The 10000-nt window shown below is 45.1% G+C and overlaps 1 protein-coding gene across 2 annotated transcripts in view; it reads left to right on the forward strand.

Annotated features, from left to right (window-relative positions):
• Positions 1-10000, forward strand: part of LOC122263059 (venom carboxylesterase-6) — a 23447-nt gene that overhangs the window by 12405 nt on the left and 1042 nt on the right. For both annotated transcript variants that reach the window (XM_086535227.1, XM_043031362.2), the window contains exons 9-11: positions 359-515; positions 4943-5057; positions 5588-5702. In XM_086535227.1, the coding sequence (XP_086391353.1) occupies positions 359-515; positions 4943-5057; positions 5588-5702 (387 nt within the window). The remainder of the gene's footprint in view (positions 1-358; positions 516-4942; positions 5058-5587; positions 5703-10000) is intronic.

Genomic DNA, 10000 nt, shown 5'->3' on the forward strand with positions numbered 1-10000 from the left:
TTTAATGCATTTAATACGTGACCACATTCAGTATACAATGTTTAAATAAAAAAAAAAAAAACGAAAAAAAAATGATTTAAAAAATGAACAAAAAAAAAAAAAAAAAAAAAAATAATAAAAAGAAAACACATAAATAAAAAAAATAAAATAATGCATTTAATACGTGACCACATTCAGTATACAATGTTTAATGCATTTAATACGTGGCCACATTCAGTATAAAACGTTTATTCATTTAATACGTGACCACATTCAGTATAAAATGTTTAATGCATTTAATACGTCACCACATTCAGTATCAGATGTTTAATAAAATTAATATAAATACTTTTATCATTGCTTCCCTCTTTCCCCACAGCTGTTCAGTGATCGCTTATTCAAGACCTGCGTAGAGGACGCGTTAATAGGCCACGTGGAAACAGCAAGTCCTATTACGAAGGCCTATTACTACACGTTGACTCATCGCGGCCCAAAAGGGTTTCTGGATGTCCTCAACCTCACTGTTGGAAAACATTGTAATTTCCTTTCTTGTTCCGTTTGAACTGCTTTACTGTTGTTGTTGTTGTTGTTGTTGTTGTTGTATGTCGTGTTTGTTGTTTGTTTTTTGTTTCGTTGGGGGATTGTTGTTGTTTTGGTTATTGTAGTGGTGGTAAGAGTGATGGTGATAAAAATATGGTGATGGTACCACTACTAGTGCTAATGATGATGATAACAATGTTTGTGATAATGATAATGATGATAATGACAATCATCATTACTATTATCATCATTATTACTATTATCATCATTATTACTATTACTATCATCATTACAATCCTTCTTAGTATTATCCTTATCCTTAGCATTATCATCACCATAATATGTCTTTACCTCTATTGATTATATTATCACCTCATTTGTTTTACCTCCATTCTCTAATTTTATTATTTTTAACATCCAGTTTGTCATCATATGATTTCCACCAAAATAATTCCAGTGATGTGTTTATGTGTGTTTATGTGTGTTTTTATGTGTGTTTATGTGTGTGTTTATGTGTGTGTTTATGTGTGTGTTTATGTGTGTTTATGTGTGTGTTTGTGTGTGTGTTTGTGTGTGTTTGTGTGTGTGTTTGTGTGTGTTTGTGTGTGTGTTTGTGTGTGTGTTTGTGTGTGTTTGTGTGTGTTTGTGTGTGTGTGTTTGTGTGTGTGTTTTTGTGTTTTTGTGTGTGTTTGTGTGTGTTTTTGTGTGTTTTTGTGTGTTTTTGTGTGTTTTTGTGTGTTTTTGTGTGTTTGTGTGTGTGTGTCTTTTTGTGTGTGTGTTTGTGTGTGTTTTTGTGTGTGTGTCTGTGTGTGTCTTTTTGTGTGCTTTTGTGTGTGTCTGTGTGTGTGTGTTTGTGTGTGTGTTTTGTGTGTGTTTTTGTGTGTGCTGTGTGTGTGTTTGTTGTTTTGTGTTTGGTGTTGTTTGTTTGTGTGTGTTTGTTTTTTGTTGTGTGTTTTTGTGTGTGTTTTTGTGTTTGTGTGGTTTGTTGTTTGTTTGTGTGGTATTGTGTTTGTGTGGTTTGTGTGTTTGTGTTGTGTGTTGTGTTTGTGTGTGTGTTTGTGTGTGGTGTGTTGTGGTGTGGTTTTGTGTTTGTGTGTTGTGGTGTGTGTTGTGGGTTTTGTTTGTGTGTTTTTGTGTGTTGTTGTGTTTTGTTTTTTTGTTTGTGGTTTATGTGTTGTTTTGAGTTGTGTTTGTTTGGTTGTTTGTTTGTGTTTGTTGTTGGTTGTGGTGGTTGTTTGTGTTTGTTGTGTGTTTTGTTTTTGTTTTTGTTTGTGTGTTTGTTTGTGTTTTTTTGTTGTGTTTGTTTGTTTGTTTGTTTGTTTTGTTTTGTGGTGTGGTTTGTTTGTTTTTTTTGGTTGTGTGTTTGTTTTGTATTGTTGTTTTTGTTTGTGTGTTTTTGTTTTTGTTTGTTGTTTTTCTGTTTGTTTAGGTTTTTTGTTGTGTTTGTTTGTTTTGTTTTGTGTTGTTTTGTTTTGTTGGTGTTTGTTGTTGTGTGTTTGTTGTTTGTTTGTTGTGTGTGTTTGTGTGTTGTTTGTTTTGTTTTTTGTGTTTTTTTGTGTTTGTGTTGTGTGTTTTTGTGTTTGTTGTTTGGTTTGTGTTTTGTGTTTGTGTTTGTTTGTGTTGTGTTTGTTTGTGTTTTTGTTTTGTGTTGTTGTTGTTTTGTTTTTGGTGTTGTTTTTTGGTGTTTTGTTTTTGTGTTGTTTTTGTGTTTTGTGTTTGTTGTGTGTGTTTGTGTGTGTTGTTTTTATTGTGTTGTATTTTGTTGTATTTTGTGTTGTATTTTGTGTGTGTTGTGGTGTGTGTGTTTTTTATTGTTGTTTTGTTGTGTTTGTTTTGTGTTGTGTGTTGTTTTTGTTTTTGTGTGTGTTTTGTTGTTTGTGTTTGTTTTTTTTTTGTTGTTTTTTTTGTGTTTTGTGTTGTTTTTTGTTTTGTTTGTGTTTGTTTTTTTGTTTGTTTTTTTTTGTTTTTTGTTTTTGTTTTTGTGTTTTTTTGTTTTTTTTTGTTTTTTGTTTGTTTTTGTTTGTTTGTTTTTTTTTGTTGTGTTTTGTTTTTTTTGTTTGTGTTTTTTTTGTTTGTGTTTTTGTGTATTTTGTGTGTTGTGTTTTTTTTTTGTCTGTGTGTGTTTGTATGTGTTTTTGTTGTTTTTTGTTGTGTTTTGTTGTTTTTTTTGTGTTTGTTTTTTTGTTTTTTGTTTGTTTTGTTGTTTGTTGTTTTTTTTTGTGTTTGCGTGTTGTTTTTGTGTTGTTTTTTGTTTTTGTTGTGTTTTTGTTGTTTGTTTTTTGTTTGTTTGTTGTTGTTGTTGGTGTGTGTTGTGTATTTTGTTTTTGTGTATTGTGTGTTTTGTGTTGTTTGTGTTTGTTGTTTTTTTTTTGTTGTTTTTTGTTTTTTGTTTTGTTTGTTTTTTGTGTGTGTTTTTGTTTTTTGTGTTGTTTGTGTGTTTGTGTTTTGTTTGTTGTTTGTGTGTTTTTTTGTTGTTGTTTTTGTTTGTTTTGTGTTTCTGTGTTTTTTGTTTTGGTTGTGTGTTTGTTGTTTTTTTTGTTTGTTTTTTGTGTTGTTTGTGTTGTGTTTTTTTTTTTGTGTTTGGGTTTTTGTTTGTGTGTGTTTGTGTTGTGTTTTTGTTTTTGTGTTTTTGTTGTTTGTTGTTGTGTTTGTGTTTTGTTTGTGTGTTGTGTTTTGTGTGTTTGTGGTTGTTTGTTGTTTGTTGTTTTGTTTTGTGTTGTTTTTTGTGTGTGCTTGTTTGTCTTTTTTGTTGGTTTTTGTTGTTTTGTTTTGTTTTGTGTTTTGTTTTGTGTTGTTTTGTTTTGTTTTGTGTTGTTTTGTGTTTGTGTGTGTTTTTTTGTTTGTGTTTTTGTGTTTGTGTTTTTGTGTTTTTGTGTGTGTGTTTTGTTTTGTGTGTTGTGTTTTTTTGTTTTTTGTTTTGTGTGTTTTTGGTGTTTTTGTTGTGATGGGTGTGTTTTTTGTTTTGTTTGTTGTTGTTTTTTGTGTTTGTTTGTGTTTTTGTATATGTTTATTTGTTTGTGTGTTTTGTTTTTTGTTTTTGGGTGTTCTTTGTGTTGTTTTTTTTGTTTGTTTTGGTTGTTGTGGTTGTTTGTTTTGTTTGTGTGTTTTTGTTTTTTGTTTGTGATGTTTTTTTGTTGTTTTGTAGTTTTGTTTTTGTTGGTTGTGTTGTTTTTTTTGTTTTTTTTGGTGTTTTTTTTTTTTTTTTTTTGTTTTTGTTTTTGTGTTTTTGTTTGTTTTTGTGTTTTGTTTTGTTTTGTTTGTTGTGTGTTGTGTTTTGTTGTGTTTGTTTGTGTTTTTTTTTGTGTGTTTGTTGTTTTTTTTTTTGTTTTTGTTGTTGTTTTGTGTGTTTTTGTTGTTTTGGTTTGTTGTTTTTGTGTTGTTGTGTGTTTTATTGTTTTTTTGTGTTTTTGTGTGTGTTGTGTTGTGTTTTTTTGTTTTTTTTTTTTTGTTTTGTGTTGTTTTTTTTTTTTTGTGTTTTGTTGTTTGTGTTTGTGTTTTTGTTGTTATGGTTTGTCTGTTTGTTTGTGTTTGTTGTGTGTGTTTGTGTTTATGTTTGTGTTTTTGTTGGTGTTTTGTTTGTTGGTTTGTTTGGTGTTTTGTTGTGTTGTTGTATTTGTGTTTGTTTGTTCTTGTTTTGTTGTTTTTTTTTGTTTTGGTGTGTTGTGTTTGGTTTGTTGTTGTTGTGTTTGTTTGTGTTTTTGTGTTTTTGTTTTTTTTGTGGTTTTGGTTGTTTTGGTTTTGTTGTTTGTGGTGGTGTTGTGTTTGTGGTGTTTTTGTGTATTTTTTTGTGTTGTTGGTTTGTGTTTTGTGTGTTTTTTTGTTTTTGTTTGTGTTTTTTTTTTTTGTGTTTGGTGTTTTTTTTTTTTTGTTTTTTGTTTGTTGTTTTTTTGTTTTGTTTGTGTTGTGAGTTGTTTTTGTTTTTTTGTTTGTTTTTTGTGTGTGTTTTTTTTTTTTTTTTTTTTTTTTTGGTGTTTTGTTTTTTTTTTTTTTTTTTGTTTTGGTTTTTTTGTTTTGGATGGTGTTGTTTTGTTTTTTGTTTTGGTTGGTTTTGTTTTTTTTTGTTTTTGGTTGTTTTTTTTTTTTTTGTTGTTTGTTTTTTTTTTTTTATTTGTTTTTTTTTATTTTTTTGTGTGTTTGTTTTGTTTTTTTGTTTTTTGTGTGTGTTTTTTGTTTATTGTTTTTTTTTTTTTGTGGTTATTTTTTTTTTTTATGTGTGTGTTTATGTGTGTTTATGTGTGTTTTTATGTGTGTTTATGTGTGTTTATGTGTGTGTTTATGTTGTCCACGTGTGTAGGTGAGCGTTCGGGTGATAGCCTGATAGCGTGTGCATGGTTATTCGCATCTCAACCCTATTTCAAAGTGCTTACATGTCCACATTTCTCTAACACAATAAACATATCTTCTCACCCTTTTTCTACACAAGGGGTGAGCCACACAGACGACAAGCAATACCTCTTTGACGATGATCTGAAGCGTCCGGCCGATCAGCTGGTCCAGCATCTGATGACTACGATGTGGACTTCCTTCGCTGACACTGGGTATTTATTCGTGAAGTTTTTATTTTTTGTGTGTGTAGAGGAAGGATTTTTATATATTTATGTATATATATATATATATATATATATATATATATATATATATATATATATATATATATATATATATATATATATATATATCAATGTATATGAAGATATATATATTTATTTACTTTTGTGTGTTATGATTTCTGTTTGTTTTTTTATGGTCTGTCTTTGTATGTTATTTCTGTTTTGTATGTTTATTCTGTTTTGTCTTTCTCTTTCTTTCTCTCTCTCTCTCTCTCTCTCTCTCTCTCTCTCTCTCTCTCTCTCTCTCTCTCTCTCTCTCTCTCTCTCTCTCTCTCTCCCTCTCCCTCCCACCCTCTCTTTCTCTCTCGCTCTCTCCTTCCCTCTCATTCCTCCCTACCTCCTTCTCTCCTCCCTTCCTTCCTCTCCCCTCCTTCCCTCCCTCCCCACTCTTCCTCCTCGCTCTCCCTCCCCCCCCCCCACCACCGCCTTTCCCAACTCATTCTTCCTCCCTCCTTCAGGAACCCAACGCCAGACATGTCCTTAGGTTTTAAGTGGCGTCCTGTGTCAAGAAATAAACTGGATTATTTAGACGTTAGACCTGCAGCAGACATGGCCGAGGATGGGAGAGAGAAGGTAAGTTATTGGAGGGAAAGTGGGAGAGAAGGTTTGAGGGTGGGAGGATGGGAGGGAGAGCGGGAGGGTGGATTGTGGGAGGGAAAGTTCGAGGGTGGGAGGGAAGGTTCGAGGGTGAGGGGGAAGGTTCGAGGGTGGGAGGGAAGGTTCGAGGGTGAGGGGGAAGGTTCGAGGGTGGGAGGGAAGGTTCGAGGGTGGGGAGGGAAGGTTCGAGGGTGGGGAGGGAAGGTTCGAGGGTGGGAGGGAAGGTTCGAGGGTGGGGAGGGAAGGTTCGAGGGTGGGAGGGAAGGTTTGAGGGGGGGAGGGAAGGTTCGGGGGGGGGGAGGGAAGGTTCGAGGGTGGGAGAGAAGTTCGAAGGTGAGGAGGTCGAGGGTGGGAGGGGAGAGAGGTTCGAGGGTGGAGGGGAGGTTCGAGGGTGGGGGAAGGTTCGAGGGTGGGGAGGGAAGGTTGAGGGTGGAGGGAAGGTTCGAGGTGGGGAGGAAGGTTCGGGGGTGGGGAGGGAAGGTTCGAGGGTGGAGGGAGGTTCGAGGGTGGGATTGTGGGGAGGTTCGAGGGTGTGGGGGGAAGGTTATCGAGGGTGGTGAGGAAGGTTTGAGGGTGGAGGTGGAGGTTGAGGGTGGGGAGGGAAGGTTCGAGGGTGGGAGGGAAGGGTTTAGAAGGGTGGTGGAGGAAGGTTCGAGGGTGGGAGGGAAGGTTGAGGGTGGGGAGGAAGGTTCGAGGGTGGGAGGGAAGTAAGCGGGTGGGGAGGGGAGGTTCGAGGGTGGGAGGGGAGGTTCGAGGGTGAGGGGGAAGGTTCGAGGGTGGGGAGGGAAGGTTCGAGGGTGGGAGGGGAGGTTCGAGGGTGGGAGGTGATGGTTGAGGGTGGGAGGAAGGTTCGAGGGGTGGGGAGGGTAGGTTCGAGGGTGGAGGGAAGGTTCGAGGGTGGGAAGGAATTTAGAGGTTTAGAGGAAGTCCGAGGATGGAGGGAAGGTTCGAGGGTGGGGAGGGAAGTCGCGGTTGCGGAGGTAAGGTTCGAGGGTGGGGAGGGAAGGTTCGAGGGTGGGAGGGGAGGTTAGAGGGTGGGGAGGGAAGGTTCGAGGGTGGGAGGAAAAGGTTCGAGGGTGGGAGGGGAAGGTTCGAGAGATGGGGAGGAAGGGTTCGAGGGTGGATGGGGAGTGAGGTTTGCGGGTGGGAGGGAAGGTACGAGTTCGAGAGGGGAGGTGAGGTTTGAGGGTTGGCGAGAGGGAAGGTTCGAGGGTGGGAAGGGAAGGGTTCGAGGGTGGGAGGTGAGTTTGAGGGTGGGAGGGAAGGTTCGAGGGTGGGAGGTGAGGTCGAGGGGGGAAGGTTCGAGGGTGGGAGGGAAGGTTCGAGGGTGGGAGGGGAGGTTAGAGGGTGGGAGGTGAGGTTTGAGGGAGTTGTCGGAGGGACGGTCGGGGTGTGGAGGAAGGTTCGAGGGTGGGAGGGAAGGTTAGAGGGTGGGGAGGGAATGTTGTTTGTGGGGAGGGAAGTTTCGAGGGTGGGGAGCGGAAGTTAGAGGGTGGGGGGGAGGGAAGGTTCGAGGGTGGGAGGGAAGGTTCGAGGGTGGGAGGGGAAGGTTCGAGGGTGGGGGGGACGGTTCGAGGGTGGGAGGCAGTTCGAAGTTCGAGAAGGTCAGGAGGGATGGTTTCGCGGTGCTGGAGGGAAAGGACATCGAGTGTGGGGAGGAAGTTCGGAGAGGTGGGAATCAGACGTTCGAGGGCGCGGGAGGGAGGTTCGAGGGTGGGGAGGAAGTTCGTGGATGGAAGAGGGAGGTTCGAGGGTGGAGGGAAGGTTCGGCGGGTGGGGAGGGAAGGTTCGAGGGTGGTGGGAAGGTTCGAGTGGTGGGAGGAAGGTTCGAGGGTGGCGCGGGTTCGAGGGTGGGATGGGATAGGTTCGAGGGTGGGGGATGGGTGAGGTTCGAGGGTGGGGGAGGGTAAAGGTTCTGAGGGTGGGGAGGAAGGGTCGAGGCGTAGGGGAGGGAAGGTTCGAGGTGTGGGGACGCGGGAAGAGATAGAGTGGTGGGGAGGGAAGGTTCGAGGGTGGGGTGGAGGGAAGGTTCGTTTCGATGGGTGGGATGAGAGGTACGAGGGGTGGGGGAGGGGAAGGGAGATTCGAGGGGTGGGGGAGGGAGGTTTGAGGATGGGAGGGAGGGTTCGAGGTGGGAGGGAAGGTTCGAGGGTGGGAGGGAAGGTTCGAGGGTGGGGAGAGGGAAGTCTCGAGGGTGGGAGGTGAGGTTTGAGGGTAGGGAGGGAAGGTTCGAGATATAAGGAAGCGGTATCGAGGGTGGGAGGAAGGTAAGGTGGGGAGGGAAGGTTCGAGGGTGGGAGGGAAGGTTCGAGGGTGGGAGGGAAGGGTCGGGGTGGGGATAGGGTCGAGGGTGGGAGGGAAGGTTCGAGGGTGGGGAGGGAAGGTTCGAGGGTGGGGAGGGAAGGTTCGAGGAGATGAGGTAGGGAAGGTGCGAGGGTGGGGAGAAGGTTACAGGGGAGGAATGGTTCGAGTGGTGGGGAGGGGATGTTCGAGGTTGGATGAAGGTTCGAGAGATAGAGGAAGTCGAGGTGGGAGGAAGGTTTTGAGGGTGGGAGGAATGTCAAGTGGGAAGGTTCGAGGGTGGGAGGGAAGGTTCGAGGGTGGGAGGGAAGGTTCGAGGGTGGGAGGGAGGGTTCGAGGGTGGGGAGGGAAGGTTCGAGGGTGGGAGGGAAGGTTCGAGGGCGTGGGGATGGAGGTTAGGGGTGGGGAGGGAAGGTTTTCGAGGGTGGGGAGGAAGGGTTCGCGGGTGGGGAGGGAAGGTTCGAGGGTCTGGGAGGGATGCGTTCGCAGCGGTTGGGAGGGAAGGTTCGAGGGTGGGGAGGGAAGGGTCGTGGATGGGGGAGGAAGGTTCGAGGGTGGGGAGGGGAAGTTTCGGGGGGGGGGGGGGAAGGTTCGGGGGGGGGGGAGGGGAGGTTCGAGGGTGGGAGGAAGGTTCGAGGATGAGAGGGAGGTTAGAGGCTGTGGGGAAGGTTCGAGGGTGGGGGGGAGAGGGAGGTTCGAGGGTGGAGGGAGGTGAGGGTGGGAGGGAAGGTTCGAGGGTGGGAGGAAGTTCGAGGTGGAGGAAGGTTCGAGGGTGGGAGGAATATCGAGGGGAGGTTCGAGGGTGGGGGGTAGGGAAGGTTCTAGGATTGAGGGGGGACGGAAGGTTAGAGGGTGGGGGAGGGAAAAGGTTCGAGGGTGGGGGGGCGAGGGGGAGGTTCGAGGGTGGGGGGGGGGGGGGAAGGTTCGAGGGTGGGGAGGGAAGGTTCGAGGGTGGGGAGGGAAGGTTCGAGGGTGGGGAGGGAAGGTTCGAGGGTGGGGAGGGAAGGTTCGAGGGTGGGGGGAGGGGAGGTTCGAGGGTGGGAGGGAAGGTTCGAGGATGGGGAGGGAAGGTTCGAGGGTGGGAGGGAAGGTTCGAGGGTGGGGGGAGGGGAGGTTCGAGGGTGGGGAGGGAAGGTTCGAGGGTGGGGGGAGGGGAGGTTCGAGGGTGGGGAGGGGAGGTTCGAGGGTGGGGAGGGAAGGTTCGAGGGTGGGGAGGGAAGGTTAGAGGGTGGGGAGGGAAGGTTCGAGGGTGGGAGGGAAGGTTCGAGGGTGGGGAGGGAAGGTTCGAGGGTGGGAGGGGAGGTTAGAGGGTGGGGAGGGAAGGTTCGAGGGTGGGAGGGAAGGTTCGAGGGTGGGGAGGGAAGGTTCGAGGGTGGGAGGGAAGGTTCGAGGGTGGGAGGGGAGGTTAGAGGGTGGGAGGGGAGGTTTGAGGGTGGGAGGGAAGGTTCGAGGGTGGGGAGGGAAGGTTCGAGGGTGGGAGGGAAGGTTCGAGGGTGGGGAGGGAAGGTTCGAGGGTGGGGAGGGAAGGTTCGAGGGTGGGGAGGGAAGGTTCGAGGGTGGGGAGGGAAGGTTCGAGGGTGGGAGGGAAGGTTCGAGGGTGGGAGGGAAGGTTCGAGGGTGGGGGGGGGAGGTTCGAGGGTGGGAGGGAAGGTTCGAGGGTGGGAGGGAAGGTTCGAGGGTGGGAGGGAAGGTTCGAGGGTGGGGAGGGAAGGTTCGAGGGTGGGAGGTGAGGTTTGAGGGTGGGAGGGAAGGTTCGAGGGTGGGAGGTGAGGTTTGAGGGTGGGAGGGAAGGTTCGAGGGTGGGAGGGAAGGTTCGAGGGTGGGAGGTGAGGTTTGAGGGTGGGAGGGAAGGTTCGAGGGTGGGAGGGGAGGTTTGAGGGTGGGAGGGAAGGTTCGAGGGTGGGGAGGGAAGGTTCGAGGGTGGGGAGGGGAGGTTCGAGGGTGGGGAGGGAAGGTTCGAGGATGGGGAGGGA

This window comes from Penaeus japonicus, unplaced genomic scaffold, assembly GCF_977035675.1.
Source record: "Penaeus japonicus unplaced genomic scaffold, GWHDUDI00000001_assembly GWHDUDI00000042, whole genome shotgun sequence".
In the NCBI taxonomy this organism is placed as follows: Eukaryota; Metazoa; Arthropoda; class Malacostraca; order Decapoda; family Penaeidae; genus Penaeus; species Penaeus japonicus.